This window comes from Acinonyx jubatus, chromosome E3 (assembly GCF_027475565.1).
Source record: "Acinonyx jubatus isolate Ajub_Pintada_27869175 chromosome E3, VMU_Ajub_asm_v1.0, whole genome shotgun sequence".
Classification (NCBI taxonomy): domain Eukaryota; kingdom Metazoa; phylum Chordata; class Mammalia; order Carnivora; family Felidae; genus Acinonyx; species Acinonyx jubatus.
The window spans coordinates 14,905,092-14,923,687 of record NC_069398.1 but is presented as its reverse complement, the minus strand read 5'-3'; the positions used below and the strand labels follow the sequence as shown (position 1 = coordinate 14,923,687).

Here is an 18,596-nt window from a genome sequence, read left to right as displayed (position 1 = left end):
AGGGTCTAAGGGAGTGAGTCCTGATAACTTGAAGCTTCAAGCATCTAGCACTCACATCAGCCATTCATTGGGTTTTATCTTTACATTCATCCACAAAACAAGCAACCAGTTTTAACATTTTATTGTAATTTTATATACAAAGAATGCTTAACATTAACAGAGCTTAGAACAACAGCAACATTTACAGAAAACTGGATTACAGATGTTGAACAACTAATTTGTTTGAACCCAAACATTAATTTACAAGTAGTTAAAAAAAAATCTCCCAAACCTCCAAAATTCCCCAACTGCTTCCCACAAAGAAACAATGGTAGGAACAGACCAAAACTCAAATAGGGTCCTTACAGCACATAAGAATTAAAACCATGAACTATAAACTGCTTAAGATGTAAACTCTATGCTAGACCACTTTTGCATTAGAAAATTGTTAAGAGACGATGGTTTCAGCCCACTTCATGTTTTAGAATCATAGATTTTAATGTTTAGTTTCCCCAGAACAAAAGCTTAAAAAGCTGTATTTGTTACTAGGACATTTCTTTTGGGATACATTCTAGGGGAAGACGATACAACCTATAACAAAGTCAAGGATAAAATAGGGACAGCACTAATGGAAAATCCATCTAACTCATTAATCTTGGTTGCTAAGTCTGGTTTTACTTTGATAGTAGGGAAAAAAGGATTTTTGGAAAACTGGAAGACTTCCTTCTTGGTCCTCAAAAATCTGCCTAATCTGTAATGTCTTTTTTTTTTTTTTAAGGCATGATTTGCAAGCTACGTCTATTGCTTTAAAAAGTAATCCATCACTAGTGCTTTCCCAAACAAAAGGTACACATTGTTGAGCAGAAAATGCAAGCAATTTTATCGCAAAACATGGCATATACAATTATTTCAGGAGGTAACAATTTGCCCCTCTGCCAAACATACACATTGGTATATTCCTGCAAACAGCTTTACACATTTACACAATTCACTGTAGTCTGTGTTCAAACAAATTAGGTTGTCTAAAACTTTTTCTAATGCAGACAGACTACAAGTCTAGAGCATAAAGAAACAATCGTAACACATTTAAAATGTTGACCTTCATGGGATCAATTCAAATATTCAAGAAATAGCCGTGCAATTGTCCATGTAAAGGAAAGCTTCTATTTTGGCTGCATAAAGAAAGTCCACATAATTTACAGCCAAAACCAGGGAATTCCTCCAGAACTTTGTTAGTTTCCAATGTATAATTAAACAAAATGTGTAAGGGGGGAAAACCCACCAAATAAGTGTAGCTTCATGTGTTTCTTCTGTCTTGAAGATGACCAATACTCCAACATTATGGTGAGGCTGACAAAACACTCCCCCTATCTTCTCAAAGCGGCAACTACTCTTTACAGGATAGTAACAATGTGTACAATATTTTTGTAAGACATATCCTCCCCAACCCCTCTTTAAACAATTGTTCCACATTTAAAAAAATACGATGTTAGAAAAAGATTTATATTTGCAAGAATAGATATATATATATATATATACCTTTGTAAGCTGGGCCAGAGAAATAGATGCAGAAGAGTCATCAATCTGTTCACAAAAAATTAAACACACATTCAAGTTCCACACTGAAAACATCTGAAAGTGATCATTTAGTCCCTATTGCCAATTAATGTTCAAATATTGGGCATTTTCTTAGAAGTTTTCTAAAGAATGTTATTCCCTGTTTTAAAGCTGAAATTGTAGCTCACCCCACTTTACCCTTCTCTACATATTTCACACATATAATAAAGGCTTAAGTTGAGGGGGACTCAATTACAATATTAAAAAAAAAAACAACAAAAAACAGGGTAAAGAAAAATATATCACAGAAAATAGGTTCAGAGCAGTGACTGAATATTAAATAAGAGTCCGTGTCTATCAATGGTTTCTAAATCTGATAACACTCAAGAGAATATACACTAGAGAGAATAAGAAATCTAACTTTCCTGGAGTGCCATTATAGAACATGGTAAAAACAAGGAGCTCTTTAAAGGCTCAGATAATTGCTTTAATAAAACAGCTCCCACATAATTGCTACTTTTTTCTCTTTTTTTAAGCATGTACTGTTCGGTCTGAATAAGTTTGTTTATTCTCCCATACAAAGAGTAAGAATGGCTTCTTGCCAAAGAAACCACAATTTTATCAGAGCAAAGAGGTTAAATCAAAAAAAGGAAAACCAGTGGTAGTGTGGAGCAAAGGCAAATAGGGCTATTAGGAGGATGGACTTTAATAATGCGTGAAGAAAGTTAATTTAATCAAATGGAGAAAGTATTATATATTGAATAAGAAAGATTTTAAAAATGTATTTTCAAATGTGGTATTTTAAGATTTTTCACTATTTGACCCCCTGAAATGATTTTATTATCAGTTTTTAAAAAGTGTGTATCTGTATACACACACACACACACCCCTTTCCCATCTAACTCTAAAGATATGATTTCCCTGTTAAGTGTACCAAAAAGAAAACATTATTTGCTTCCTATATAGTAATTGGGTTGCTTATTCAACATGTTGTAAGCTTCTCATGCATTATTGGTCAGAACTCTTGTTTAAAATGGAGAGAATGTAACAAGATGTCTGGATCAAAGAAAAATAACAACAATGAAGGGAGTCTTCATCAGGTATTTTTCAAATATTCCAGAGAACTAAGAGAATTAAAATAAAAGCAGCATGACTTACAGCCCCAAATAGAAATGTTACCAGTTTCAATATGAAGCTCTTAGCACAATGCCTACCACAGCAGGAGTTCAGTCAATAAAAATCATGTTTGCTAAATTTAAAATATGTCTTATAAATATCTTAGGGTTTTAAAAGTCAGTTTAATGGATAGTATTACTGGGACGCTTACTTCAACAAAGGTTCTTAGCTCCCCACTGAGGGACTGCCCCAGAATTTGTAATGCACTATTCCATATTCCTAATATGCAATCATATAATTCACCAATGTGTTCTTATTCTCATCTGGCTCTTAAGTGTTTTCATTACAGAACTAATCTCAAAGGAAGCTTAAAAAAACAAACAAACCATAAACATCCTATTTTTATCCAGAATAAATTCTGATCATCTCAATCTATTTTGAAAAGGGCTACTTTTTGCATTAGTTAGGAACTATGTGAATTTAAATAACAAGAACCAAATGCTGTCAAGCATCATCTATACTGTTTCTAACCAATGAAACTAATAACCCTTCAAAATAGCCCATTACTATCTAGAATATGAACACTCATCACTTCCTTAAGAGAAAGCAGTTATATTAACTTTCTTACAGCCAGAACTAAAATACTAACATTTTTTGTTCTTCCCACTATGATATATCTGTTTTTTTGTTCTTATGTCGGGCCATCTGGTCCTTTTAGTTTTCTGTTGATTTGTCATTAGTACTGGGTAAAGTGGTTTCAGATACTCAACAACATCTATATCACTTTTTTCCCCACCAATGATTCTAGCACCTTAAATACCTTAAAGTCCATGAGAAAGTCAAATTTACCATAAATTGTGAAAGGTGTCCAATAGTTTTCTACAAAAAGCAAGGTACTAAAAATCAGTGAAAATTGCTAACAAGGAATGGTTTAAAAATGACTAGGAATTTACATGTACTAGGCAGCAATAAATGTATTAATTCTCAGATACTAATGATTTAAAAAATGCACCACATTAAAAAAAAGTCATCTTCATAAAAACTGATCAATGCATACTGTGGACATCATTAAAATTAACCCACTTCCCCGCATCTAATTTGTGGTCTTGCTTCTGGGAGAAAGAATCTGAAATATTTTATGCCACTTACACTCGCTTGCAATTAAAGGATCCTACAAAATACAATTCTGATATTTAGTAAACAGGAAGAACATCCAGCTTTGGAATACCAACATGAAGGATGGCTAAATAAAATAAGCTAAGGAATACAGACAGAAACAGCCATCCTTGATTACAGTTGGCTTAAGTTACCAAAAATGTACACACATTTACTTTTATTAATCAGCATTTAGAAATCTGGTTTAGTGGCTCTATCTTACTTGGCTTTTGTGAATGTGTACAAGAATACATGATTCATAAGATGGGCATTAATTATGCTTAATGAATATATTCTCTCATCCTAAACACCAGCATATGTACCCCAAGCAAATAAGTGGTGGGGATATTAAGTTATCTAATGTCTCCATTTCAGACAATTCTACCTAAAAATTAAAGCCACTTTTAAAGTATTAAAAAAAAAAAAAGAAAAGAAAAGAAAAGAAAAGAGAAACCTAAATAAGCATAAAATAAACTGCTTCTTATAAGTGTAATACAGACATGCCAGGGAACACACAAGGCTAAAAGAATGTTAACTTTATTTATGAACATGTGATTTGTGTTTATACACATGCTAATAAACAAAAAGGAAATAACTGTTTTCAAGAAATAAAACTTCATCTGAATTAGTTTAAATACTATATAAAAATACTTTATACAAAACGTGTTACATTAACCACTACAGTCACCAGGATAGTCACTCTGATTTGTGCTAGCATTTGGATACATAAAATCAGTTTTAAACCAATCACCAGCAAAACAGAAACTTGGACAGTTTGTTTGTTGTTTTTTTTTTTTTTTTTTTTACAGCATTATGCTTTAAAAACCAAAAAAACCAAAAAACCAAAAACAAAACAAAAACCACCAAAAAACAAAAACAAACCCAAAAAACAAAAAAAATAAAACAAAACAACAACAAAAAAACCCCAAAACAAAAAAAAGCCCATATACCCCAGAGGGTGGGGAAAAAAACCCAAATCTCTAAATTTTGATCTTCGAATCACTGTATTTAGTTCCATGAGAACTAAAGGCCATATATTTTAGAGAACAAGTCCAAAGTTCAGATATTCTATATTATCATGTTTAAGATGCAATGATCCAAGGTTAGTGAAATGCCTGATACACAATTAAAGATCAGTAGTATTTAAAAAGGATAAAGTGAAACAGCAAGCAGTATCCTTGAATTCTAAAATGAAGATTTCAGACATCTCGTATTGTGTACAAATCAAGCCTGAGCAGTAAAATGTTTAGAGAACCATCAAGTTTACAGAACTCCGTTACTACAGACCTACTTTCTGAAACACATTTCACCTCACAACTTAGGTATTTCCACTACCTTTTACTTAAGACCTTCAAGTCAACATGGTGTCGTACTTTAGCTATGATAATAAAAATTAAGATGTTATTCCACTTAAAGGGAGTTATCTTTGATAAGCTACAGCTTTCAATTAGCTTATAATTAATGCAGCATTTTAATATCTTATAAGAGGGAAATATTTTATTTTGGAGAACTAAACAGGCTAGAACTGGAAGACCTTGTATTAAAATTTGAAAACAATGTACTGAATTGTAGAAATCATCATTGAGATGTTTATGTACTCAGGGGGCCCAAATTTCAGGTCTCACTTTTATAGTACAGATATCAACAAAGAATAAAAGCTTGAAATTGCCAAATAAAGCAAAACTGAATAATAAAGCTGCATCAAAAGTCTTTGGAAAGCTTTTTTCTATAGGTGTCTGAACTTGGAGAAAGCATCAAACTTTCATATTAGTTTTGCATGTTGCTAATGCATTTTTTAAAGCCATCAATTAGGCAGAAAAAAAAAACTAACAAAAACTAAGTGATACAACGTGAAAAATGGCAAAATATACACTCCAAACATTTTTTTTATTGCAAGAAACAAAAAGCACACAACAGCCTGTACATACATACAAAATACTAACTATAGACAGACAGATGTAGAACATGTTATCATGTTCATTAGTGTAAAACCTACATGATCTAAAAAGAATCATACATTAACTGTACAACACAGTGTCATACAGGGAGAATGCTATCATATTTAATATGAAACAGCGTTTTTTGGGGGGCACAAATTACCCATTTCTACAAAATAAGTCTGCAAATTATGCCACATATATCCATATTCAACTGAGCTGTCATCAAAATACATTTTATTTACAATATGTACTATGATCAGTTGGATATTAAGTTCTAAATGATTCACTTCACTGCTACATTATAAAGGTAAAAGCAATGTGTAGAAAAAGTGTGAGATTGTGTTTTTACATACTGCTTTTGAAGTTCCCATCACTGGTTCAGTTCGACTTCTAAAAAATAAACAAAAACAAAAACAACATTAATTATGAGTTGTTATTTATGAATTGTGCTAAAACATCTTAACACATGTCTAATTACATGTCTTTATGAACACAATTTTCCTTTGTACAAACATTTAAAAACAGCCAATTTCCAAAGTAATAAATACACTACTTTGATTAATCTTTAGTACCTTTAAACAGCTTAAGACATACCTGCGACAAAAACAAAACAAAACAAAAAACAAAACAACTTGGTACAGAGGAATTCTAGAATAGGCGTATCAAGAGTAATAAATACATTACTTAGGTTAATCTTTACCACCTTTAAACAATTTAAGACAGATCTGCAGGAAAAAAAAAAATTCCATACCAAGGAATTCTAGAATACGTGAAAACAATAAACGTTTTCTCAAAGGTAGCATGAAGATCTTGTTAAGAAACTTTGTAGTTATTTAATAGACTGAACAACCACATTATATCATTCCCCAGTTTTTTTTAATAGGTAACAAATGTAAACTTTCACACATCAGATCTTCTTGAAAGAAGACCACTGGTAACATTTATACTTTGGATCCCTAAGAAATTGCTGTGCTCCAAAAACTAAATGTCAAATCCAGAAAAACAAGTTGATAGTTACTTTAATTTTTTAAAAAGTCTCAAAACAATGACCAAAGTTAAACAAGAATTCTAAGTTTCAGAAAAACGCAACATACTCTGACACTATTTTAGTTCAAAGAATGAGTCTGATGGTTATGAAGAAATGAACAGATTGATTTTTTCAAGTACATAACAAATAAAGCCCAAGAAGAAATTCTTAAAAGTCCACACAGGAAAGGGAATGGGGGTTGAGCTTCTAACTACAATGCTCAAATGCTTCGTTGAAGTTTATGCTGTACTGACTACAGAGAAATGTGAGGGAACATCTGAAAGGAGTTTCTAAGTTTGCATGTAATTTGGAAGTCCTGATATAAAAATGAAGCTTTCCTTTTCTCAACAAACTTAGAGCCATTTTACAAGGCAAATATATTACAAAGGCAACTTCACACACAGTGAATTAACAAGCAATTCTGTAAGAGGCAACTTATTTTCCCATGTACTTCAAATAATTCTCTAAGTTTCTTAGTATCCAAAAAAAAAAAAAAAAAAAAAATCAACTGAAAACTACGCGTTTACTGTTTTTAAAAAGCACTTAGTAAATTAAAATGTAATTTCACAACAAATTCTAGGAATTACTTCCTTATAATTTCTTAAAATTACACAGCTAAAAGCACACAGTTCACTTGGTAATTACAAGAAAAACAAAGTATTCAGGTTTTAAAACTGTTACTACACAGAAGGTATTACACAAAAGATCTCAATGCTGGGATATGGAGTATATAACTTTATAGCAAACTAATGACCGTCTTAGAATGAGTGTTTGCCCCTACAAGGTAAAGCTCCAAGAAATAACTGTTTTACCTCAATTCCAAGAACACATTCCATTTCCGAGGACTGGGAAATTCCAGAATTTTTCACTGGCCAAAAGTAGAATTTGCCAGAATTTCAAATCACTACCCTTTTCACATTAGCATAATTCTATCACCATTAAAATTACAAGAAAGCAGGGACTAAGTGTGAATCCTGCTCCTTTCCCGAATTTCTTAAACTCTAGCCTAGTGCTAAGATACTGCAGTGTTCTTACTCCAATAATGGGCATCTACCACACGCCAGGCGCTGTTCAATTCTTACAGCTTTCCTCTGGAGGGAAGTACTCATATTCCTATATTATTTTGAGGAATCTATTTTGAGGCTTTAGGGAACTTACCCAAAGTCACACAACTGGTGTGAAGCAGCAACTGGAGTCAAACCTAAGCCTGATTCCAGTCTGTGCTAATAAATCCTATACTCAACAGCCTCCCCACAAAAGCCCCTTGTTGAGAAGCAAATGTATTACTGATGCTGTCAAAATATTTAGGACAAATCTCTCAACACACCTATATATACATATATGTATACATATGTATATGTATTTGTGTAGTGAAAGAACAGTCAGAAATAAAAGTGTGCCAATAAAAAACAAAAGGGTATGTATGCAAATACTTATTCACCGATTTGAGCATCATTTTGTCTCTGTAAATATTACAAAGCAAAAAAATTCTTGATAGCTCTTACCACTAACTACAGGTTAACTGGGGGAAGAGATAGGAAATAACAAACCCATCCTCACCATTTTAAGGATTAAGAAGATATACTTATTAGGGTAAAGTAATGAGTTCAGTTCTAAAATACTTGTTCTTCCTCACAAAATAAAAAAGTATTTTGAGGACTTAAATACATGAGATTTGATAAACACTCACATAACATATGTCTTGCTTGTAGATTTAACACCTCCAATAGGAATTCTTCTAACAATTACAGATGAATTCTTAGGAATTAGAGCATTATCATCAGTATATTCTGTAAAAAAGATAAAGAGTTGAATTTCTATTTGGCGATTTGGGTAAGTCAGTCCTCAAGAATTAGAAAACTTCAACCAAAGACAAATTTTACGGAAAAGGAATTTAAATTTAAGAGAGCATGTTCCTTGCCTCTAGAATACTGATAATGTCAGAACAAATATCCGCATCCATAAGGAGGTTCTCTTCAAAGGACACCAAATACTGCCAGCAGGTTCTTGGCTCTGGTGCCTCTACTTCTATGGAACCCCAAATCTCAGTAAGACTAAGTCATTCTCCACTTTAACCAATAACACTAAACATCTGATCTATGAGAAAAAATATGTAATTTAAATGAAGACATTCTGTCTCTCCTAGCCCCTCAACATGAGTATTACAAAAGAAATTATGCCATGTTTTGAATAGAGGAAAAGGGTTTTATAAAAAGAATTAGTAGTGGGATGCAACTTTGCATAAAATATTGATTCAAGGCCTCTCTAGGAACTGATGCTTGAGACTTAAAGACTGAGAAGCCAGACAGATGTGCAAAAAAGATGGACAGAGTGTTTAAAGACAGAAAGAAAAGCAGGTGAAAAAAAAAATCATTAAAAGGCCAGCATAGCTGGAAGATAATGAAAGGAAAAGAATGACTTGACCTACAGTTAGAAAGTACAGGTCACATATTCATTTATATTTTGTTTCTAAGTACAACAGGAAGTCATTGAAGAATTTTAAACAAAAATGACAATGATTTACACTAATAACAAACAAACAAAAAAGATAACTCTGGTATCTATGTGGAAAATGAACCCATAAGGGAACAAGAGTAGAAACAGGGTGACTAATGAGGAGGCTGCTGCAAAGTCCCGGTAAGAGATGATGGTCTGTGCTGGGTTGTGACAGGTGAAGACATGGAAATCAGAATGTTCTAAGGTAGAACTGATAAGGCAATCAATGGATTTAATTGGGGGGGGCAGGAGAGAAGATGAAGGAAAAAGAGCAATAAGGCATAAGTAACTGAGTTCCTGGCTTAAGCAACTGGAAGAACAGTGATGTCACTTTCTGAGAAGAAAACAGGGAGGATGAATGGATCCTATTTTCTACTCTTTTAATTCTCTATTACTTGGCAATACTTCTGGAAGAATGAAATTAAAAGAGAAACTGGACCAATTAATTTAACTATGGGTAAAAAGATTTCCTGAGGAAGGGATTTGTAAAATTACCAAAAAGAAAAATAACCCACCACAGGGAGACAGATGCAAGAATGTACCCATCTCCCTAAATCACACATTCAGGCATTAGGGTTCATTCTTAAGATTACAGAGTTGACTTGCAGTGGCCGACTACCTCTGTTCTTCCAGTTATTTCAATTTATCACACATACAACCATTTTAAGCTTATATATATTTATGGGTATGGGTGTGTGTGTGTGTGTGTGTACACACATATAATTAATTTTAATCATAACACTATTAGTTATTTCCTGTTACAAACTAAATTGTTCAAGAAAGGGTTCTTTTCACTATATTTCAAGTAGCAAACTGTATGTGATGCAATTTCCCAGATGCAGGCATACCATGAGAGGACTATCATCATTGCTTTGATAGTTCATGATAGTCCCAAATTTCCAGCAAGCTCTGAGTAAGAAAAATTGGAAGATGGGGGATGTTCAAAAAGTAAATTCTAAAAACAAAAAACACTTGACAACAAGTTTCTAAACACATAACAAAAGCATTCACTGTAGCTTTCCACCACAACTTATTAATCTGATCGGCACAATACTGTGTCAGACTAAAAGTCAGGTGCCCGTACACCAGATTTGACCTTTTAAGTACCTGAATTACACTGGTGACGACTTCCTACCCTTAAAATACCTTGCTAAGTAGCCTGTTAGGTTCAAAAGACCTTTTCCAGGTGCCAAAGTAATTTCTGACCCAAAAATATAAAGACCATGGATTTCGGAATGAAAAACAAGATGAATCTGAGAAATGGATAAAGATAATAAGAGTCTTTTAAAAATACTTCATTCTCAGCTTTCAAATCTTTCACACTCAGTTCAGAATGAAGGTTTGTTTTGTTTTGGAGGGGGGAAACTGAAACACAGAAAAACAATGGGAAAGCTATAAAAAATATATAGGAAGGATCATTTAGGATTTGTTTTGAAATATAGTCTAGAGATAAAGGAGCAAGACTCTTAAATCTATATTATGAAATTCTGATCCAAGCATTTTGGTCTCATCAGATTTAAGGGTCCTAAATATGGCCAGATTTCCAAACCTCTAAGGAGTGTTTTACAGAAATGTGATACACTGGGTAATTTAAACATTAATTCAAACAAATTAAAGTGATCCAGTTCAGCATCCTCTCCTGGGCAATCTCCTAACTATGAGGCTATAAACATTAATTCTGTACTCTCTTAATTCACTGGATGGTGCTAAAACCCAACCCATTCTTACTCAACTGCCTGTGACACTGGATGTTATTTCCCATAAAACTCATTAAGTGACTACCCTCCGCACTACTATCAATGATATCTTTTCCACCCCTAATCTGAGGATTGAACAAAATGCACATGCTCTCACCCCAGAAGCTCCCTCTCTTAACCAATGTAACATCAAAGCTTTCTCCAGTAAGGACAGTTCACATAAATATATAAAAGAAAATAAGCTGCTAGGCAGAACACTTCCCTGGTTTTCAGGGTTTGTAAAAATAATACATCATATAATGTCCTGGCTTAGGAAAAAATATAACAATGCCACAAAACCCTTAGATTTTTGACAAGAATTCCATCAACTCTTACTCCAATCTAACAAAGTTGTATTCAATTATTAGGTGGAGAAGATGGACAAAGTCAAGTTCCAAATGATGAAATCATTTAATACTCCAGTAAAAGACAAAACTTGCCTAGCATATGATTAAAATTGTCTTTGTATTCTTTACTTTCATTTATATTCTTTCCTCCTACTTACAAGTATTATTAACATATCAATATGTCCTGAAAGTCTCATAACTCCATCTGTTCTGTGAAGTCTGACAATACTTAAAGGACACTTTTGGTGGCCTTAAAAAGTATTTTTAAGGTATTTTCTTGAATACTAGTTTAAAACAGATGTTTCTCAACTGTTCATGATGATCAGCAATTTTTCCTTTCCTTAAGTAGAGGATTCTACACATAATTACAATTACCAAAGTTTCATGTGAAGAATCCCTTAGGACGCTTTAAAAGGGGGAGGGGAGCGGAGAATATTTTTTTAGATGTTACCATGTGAGTAAATAAAGTTCTTCCTTAATAAATATTTTTGAGTCATGCCAGTAGTGCCATTCCTTAACATAACACAATTATACTTATACCTGGATATAAATGGAAAACAGCTCTTATACATGACAAGATGTGCTCTATTAAAAACAATAGGCTAGAGACGCCTGGCTGGCTCAGTTGGTGGAGCCTGCAGGACTCTGGATCTGGAAGTTGTGAGTTTGAGCCCCATGCTGCGCACAGAGATTAAAAATAAAATCTCAAAAACCCCAAACTCGTATAGGCTAGAAGTGAGGGACCCCCCCCAATTTCAACTAAAAGAACACAAGTCACACCTTAAGCCAAAGTTGGTGATTAAAAAAAACTCAGTGATCAATAAAAGACCCTAAACCTAATTAGAACTTCACATTATTTCCTCTCATCCCATTAATAAAACTCAAAAGACTGACCTACTGAAAACTACACATCAGCATTACAGTACCGAGAAAAAGAAGCCAAAACAAATGCAGAACCATAATCTGAAAAGCCAGTTTATCACATTGTCATATCCAATGTTAAATTCTCAACATTATAAAATGCTTTTAAAAAGGATAAAGAACTTAAAGATTCCAATCAGTGGCTTGTTTGGAACTTAAAGATTCCAATCAGTGGCTTGTTTGAAACTCATGCGGTAGCAGCCTACTACTTTCTGTACCCTAGTAACAATAAAATCATGTAAAGTCTAGCAATTACTCCTTTAAAAAAGAAAACCCTTTACTTTTAATCCTTACTAAACTGCTGAATTTTAAGATTACCGTGATGAATTAAGAGTTCAACCACTTAATTACTAACTCTGCAATTTACACACACAAGTGGTGACATCAGAACATATCAAGTTCCAAAAGCAATTCCAAAAACATTCAAGACAGGCTGGATTAATTCCTCAAAAAATATTTAAGTGAAGGTCCCTTCTCCACGACACAGGCAACTCCAAAATAAAAATAAATTAAGTACACAAAAACAGGAAGAAAAGGAGTACAGAAAACTTGCCACTGAACCCCAAACCGCTGTCAGATTACAAAGTTAGAGAAGTATCTCTACGCTGCTTTAACAAAAAAGAAGCCTGCAATATGCTCTCCTCCCCTCCTTCCGAGGAAAAAGCAAGTTGGAAAACGCCACAAGGCACAAGCACCCCAAGAACCTGGATGTAACACCCCTCGGCCTCTCCCACCCCAATCTTCATTTTAAATAACATTTGAGAAGGATAATCAGACTTCCACGTTTTTGGATTAGCCAGTTACCGATGCTCCCAAGAACGCAGAAATCAAACAACCCAGTTCAACTCCCAGGCCGACTGCAGCAACCCTCGGGTCTCCATGAAAGTTGTTCCAAAAGTACTAGAATGAACAGTCCCACAGGAGACGTAATGGCGGTTAGTCTCCTGCCAGGCCCTCGCACAACCGGTATCTATCTTCAACCAGCAAATATCTGGAGCCCATGTGGCCCTTACCTTCTTTCGTCTGCGCGTTGGTGATCTGCAGGTCGCAGTCGGCAGCTTTCAACTTCTCTCTCCCCATAATCTGCTTCTTTAAATCGCAGAGGGAGATGTGGAGCCCATCAAAGGTGACGGTATCATAGTTGAGTTTAGAGGAAAATTTATAATGCACACAGGACATGGTGCCAAAGGATTCCTAAGGTTCAGCGAGGAGACGTGGACACTCTCAATATATGTATATTTATAAACTTAAGAGCAAAATATGTACACACAGAAACACTCAAAAGACACCGAAGGACCCTAAGGCCTGAGATTAAATACCCCCCAACCACAAGCAGGGGTTCGTAAAAACAATAATCCAGAACCGCCCCTCCCGACCCCGGTACTCAGAAGCACTTCATACGGGAGGAAGCGGACGAGGACGGGGAAAGGGGAAATCGAGAATCCGCCAACGGGCACAATGTCACCCGGCTGGGTCCCCCTCGCTCATGCTAAGGGCCGGCAGGAGACGGGGGGTAGGCGGTGCAGTCAGTAGCGGTCAGTCCACACGTTAGAGTCCGAATGACCCCGCGGGGTCAGGGGTCCATAGCGCGGCCGCACCTCCCGGTTGTTCTCTCTTTCCGTGGATTGGGGTGACCCAGGCCCCGGGAGAAGGTTGGGGGAGAGGGCCTAGGCCCGGAGTCCACGAGCGGCCTCTCGCCTCCTCCTGGCTTCCGGACGACCGGCGTCAGCTTCCCCAGGCCCAGGCCCCCCCACACACAAACCCCTGTCGCCTGCTCCCCGGAGGCCACGAGCGGCCCGCGGCCTAGGCCAAAAACGCGCGGTCGGCGGAGGAGAGGCCTTCTCGCAGGCCGCCCCCGGCTCCGCCTCCCCCCCGCCGCCGCCGCCGCCGCCTCAGACACAAAGCCGGTACTAGGCCTCAACTAGGCCTCGAAGCACTTCCTCACCACCCCGGGCCCCAGCCAGCGGCCGGGTGGCTTTGGCGGACCCTGGGGACGCCGCCGAGGCTCCCCGTCGCTTCCTCTCGCCGTGTGCTCCGCGCTTCTCTCGCCTTTCGCTCCCGTCGCCTTTCGGCCGCGAACCGCAAGAGTAGGCCCGGAAACGGCCGGGCAACGGCAAGGGCTTCGGGGCTCTCTTTTTGTTCTGCCCCCCTGCCGCTCTCGGACCCTCACCCAGCGCCGGCGACACCTCCAAGCCAGCCACTATGGCGGACGCGGCCTGGCTTCGGGCGAGCGCCCCACTCCGGGGTCTCTTAAGCAGGGATTGCACGGGCGGCGCGCGCGAGGCGGGGCTGGCGTGCGCGGATAGGCGGGCCGGGAGGCGGGGCCCGTGGCGTCACAAAGCGCACCGGCCCGCCCACGTGACCCCGCGCTTTGTGACTCTGGAGCGCGGAACCTGAAACAGCCGGGAGAACGGAAGAAACCATCCGCCCCGAGAGGGAAGGGGCGATGCGTGGAGGGCAGGCTCACGGGGCGGCTCCGGGGAGGGCGGGGGGTGGGGCGCGGATTTCTCCTGCTGCCGTGCTGGTTAGTCTCCACCGCAAAGTGGAGTGCCTTGGGGTGGCGGGTTAACTCCCTTTCTCCGCAGTCCCCACCAACTCCCCCAAGTCCACCAGTTCAAGTAAACATTATGGTTGCTATGCAATGAACTATGGTTGCTATGCAAGCGCCCCCTAGCCTCCCCTTCCAACAAACCAGCCACCGTACGCTCTTCCTAAGTGGAAATTCTGGAGCAGCCCCCTAACTGGAACTGACCACCACTAGAAAGATTTATTGAGCTCTTGCTATGTATCAGGCATGGGGGGGCGGGGGAGGGAGTGGGTGGTGGTTAGCGCTGTGTAACTGCCGGCCCCGGAACCCAGTTGTCTTGGTTGGAATCCTAGCTGTGGGACTCTAGATTTAACTCCTCCGTCCCTCAGTTTCCTTGGTTGTAGTGCAGTTTAAATGGTACTCGGTCTACCGGCTTGTTATGAATTAAATGAATGAATATGTTTCCATTGTTTAGGACCACGCCTGGCATATGGTTCATTGTGTCTCACATGTAGCTCAATAAATGTCATTTTAGCAACATCATAAAAACCCCTAAGTGCTCAACACTACCATTATCTCCGATTTATAGATGAGGGAACTGAAGCTGGCAATCAAAAACTTTCTGATTTCGCAGAATCGGGGGAATAATGCCTGCTCTGTAGCAAGGTCCGAAATCCCATTCCTAATTGTAAATGAAGGGAGCTGTGCTGAGGACCCCCCTCAGTGGATAGGATTATTTTTTTCCTTGGGGGCATGGGGAAGTTATTATTACACCCATAAAATTCATACTGTAACAAAATTGCATTCATAAACTGCAGTAATCACTGCAATTTACAATGCATTTTTCTTATCCTCTCTGGATTTTTACAGGGTTGGGGTCAGAGAAGTTAAGTCACTGAGAACAACATCACACAGCCATGATGGGACAAAGTTTGCCAGGGATTTCCTAAATACATACACATGGTCCTTACTGAACTTGGTTTACTTATTTATTTTAATGTTTATTTATTTTGAGAGATAGAGACAGTGTAAACAGGGGAGGGGCAGAGAGAAAGGGAGACACAGAATCTGAAGCAGACTCCAGGCTCTCAGCTGTCAGCACAGAGCCCGATGCGGGGGCTCGAACCCACGAAGTGTGAGATCATGACCTGAGCCGAAGTCAGATGCTTAACTGACTGAGCCACCCAGGCGCCCCTATTTATTATTTTTTTATATTTATTTATTTTTGAGACACAGAGCCAAGCAGGGGAGGGGCAGAGAGAGAAAGACACAGAATCCAAAGCAGGCTCCAGGCCCTGAGCTGTTAGCACAGACCCCCGAAAGGGGCTACGAGTCATGATTGGTGAGATCATTACCGGAGCTGGTCAGAAGCTTAACTGACTGAGCCACCCAGGAGCCCATTCCTGAACTTGGTTTAAATCAGTCATCGTCTTGTCAGGAAAATCTTCCTGAGACCACTTTATCCAAATAGGATGGCCACAATTCTCTATCTCTTTACTGTTTTAATTTTTTCCCAAGCATTCATTACTACTTGATATGGTATATATATTTTTAATTTTCTGTTCCCCACCACAGCAGAGAATAGGGATTTTATCTCTTTGGTTATGCGATATACCCAATTCTTAGAACCCCAGCCTTGGGGGGCCCGGTGGCTCAGTCAGTTGAGCATCTGACTCTAGATTTTGGCTCAGGTCATGATCCCAGAGTTGTGAGATTGAGCCTGGAGTTGGGCTTTGAGCAGAGCTTGCTTGGGATTCTCTCTCTCTCCCTCTCTCTCTCTGCCCCTCCCCTGCTCAGGCTCCAAATCTCTCTCTCTTTCTAAAATAAATAAATAAATAGAAAAAGAACCCCAGCCTGGATATAGTGAGCACTCAATACATGTGTTAAATAAATACATTTTTATGTGATCCATAGAAAGATCATGGCAGTAAGATTTTGGCCAGTCAAGGGCAGCCCTGGAGACACAAATACAATTTAATTCAACCACATCATTAGCATCAGTGCTTTTCGCAAATAACAAATTGCTCCCACCTTTATCTTCTTTGGTAACCAAAATTTTCATGCTCTAGGGTCCATTTCAGAATGGCTGCTTTTCTGGAAAAATCTGTTGAATGAAAGGGGGAACATTACATCTGATGAAAGAAAAGGTGCACAGGAAATGATGTATTGTTATCTGTATTCACCACTCTAAAGTGGTAATCTATGTTCTTTCACTGCTCCTTGGCTAACCCTTCACACTTAATTCAATGCTAATTTAAATCGGCCTGATAGAACTCAAAGGGAACCACATCCTTAGGGTAGAGTGTATTAGCATCCTGCCAGAAGATGAGTATGTGTCCTTGGAAAAACCATAGTCCGGGTTATGATTTGTTCCAATGGTTCTCTTCAGCCAACAGCCCTTCACAAAGATTTTGGAGCCCTCATTCTGTATCACATCAAACAGGTCAAAATTCACCCACAGCCACATTAAATGGCGCTTGTGATGGGATTTCACTCAGTTGGTGGCCTAATTGACAAAATGTTACATTTGGTTCATTTCATTAAATCCCTCAACGAATCACAACTTTGTAAATTTCCATTGGTAATATGGAGCTGATTTCCCTGCCACTTCTTACCCCCCCCCCCCCCCGGAATATTCTTATAAGCCCCGGAAAAGCCTTTTGTACTGTACCTACCTTTCCAAGCTTCTTGTATGTAGCAGCTCCGGACCTCCCACCTCCTAGGATTTTAAACTTTTGTCATCCCCAAACGCACTGTACTGTCACATCTCCACCGAACATATACACTTAGTAGATCTCCTACCTTATTTTAGTATGCCAAAATTTCAGTTTCAGTGAACAGAACTGGGAGACCCAAGAAACTCTGGCAGTCACCTGCAGGACACTTGTGCTACGATCCAGGCTCTGGAAGTTAGAATGGGATCTGTCCTGCCCAGGCTGCTGTATATGTTTATAATCTAATCCCACTAAGTGCCCCAACAGTGGTCATGTTACCAGATTCTGAGTCTGGCCTCCAGGTTGTCAGCCCAAATTCACAAAAGATAGATCCTTTATATCACCAATGCATCTTCCCCAGATGGTTGATTACCTTTATCTTTTCTTTAATATTGAAGCCTACAAAAAGCTTTGCATTTGAGAGAGAGAGAGGAAGAGAGAGAGAGGGAATCTTTTTTTTAATGTTTATTTTTGAGAGAGAGAGAGAGAGAGAGAGAGAGAGAGAGAGAGAGAGAGCAACCAGGGGAGGGGCAGAGAGAGAGAGAGAGACAGAATCTGAAGCAGGCTCCAGGCTCTGAGCTGTCAACACAGAGCACAATGTAGGGCTTAAACCCGCAAAGTGTGAGATCATGGAGTCAGACGTTTAACCGAGTGAGCCACCCAGGCGCCCCTGGACATCATGATTTTAAATTAAACTCCGTAATCTCCTTGAATTATTTGTGTATAGGGTATAACATAAAGCAAAGACCATTTTATCCCTTTTAAAATTGTGAAATATATTGTTGTTAAAGGGAGAAAAGCACAAAACATGTATTATGGTTTGATGCAAATTATACATGTGTTTTATAAAGGGAGTTTTTATCTTTTGTTTTTTATAATTTTTTAAAAATGTTTATTTAGGGGCGCCTGGGTGGCTCAGTCGGTTGAGCGTCCGACTTCGGCTCAGGTCACGATCTTGCGGTATGTGAGTTCAAGCCCCACGTCGGGCTCTGTGCTGACTGCTCAGAGCCTGGAGCCTGTTTCAGATTCTGTGTCTCCCTCTCTCTCTGACCCTCCCCTGTTCATGCTCTGTCTCTCTCTG

The 18,596-nt window shown here is 38.4% G+C and overlaps 1 protein-coding gene across 2 annotated transcripts in view; it reads right to left on the bottom strand.

Moving 5' to 3' along the window:
• The window catches only part of RBBP6 (RB binding protein 6, ubiquitin ligase), a 32,163-nt gene extending 17,604 nt beyond the window's left edge, over positions 1-14,559 (bottom strand). For both annotated transcript variants that reach the window (XM_015067118.3, XM_015067119.3), the window contains exons 1-4: positions 13,288-14,559; positions 8,465-8,564; positions 6,101-6,137; positions 1,519-1,563 (exon numbers count right to left, since the gene is read on the bottom strand). In XM_015067118.3, coding sequence (XP_014922604.1) covers positions 1,519-1,563; positions 6,101-6,137; positions 8,465-8,564; positions 13,288-13,453 — 348 coding nt within the window. In that variant the 5' untranslated portion in view covers positions 13,454-14,559. The remainder of the gene's footprint in view (positions 1-1,518; positions 1,564-6,100; positions 6,138-8,464; positions 8,565-13,287) is intronic.
• Positions 14,560-18,596: the final 4,037 nt, after the last annotated feature.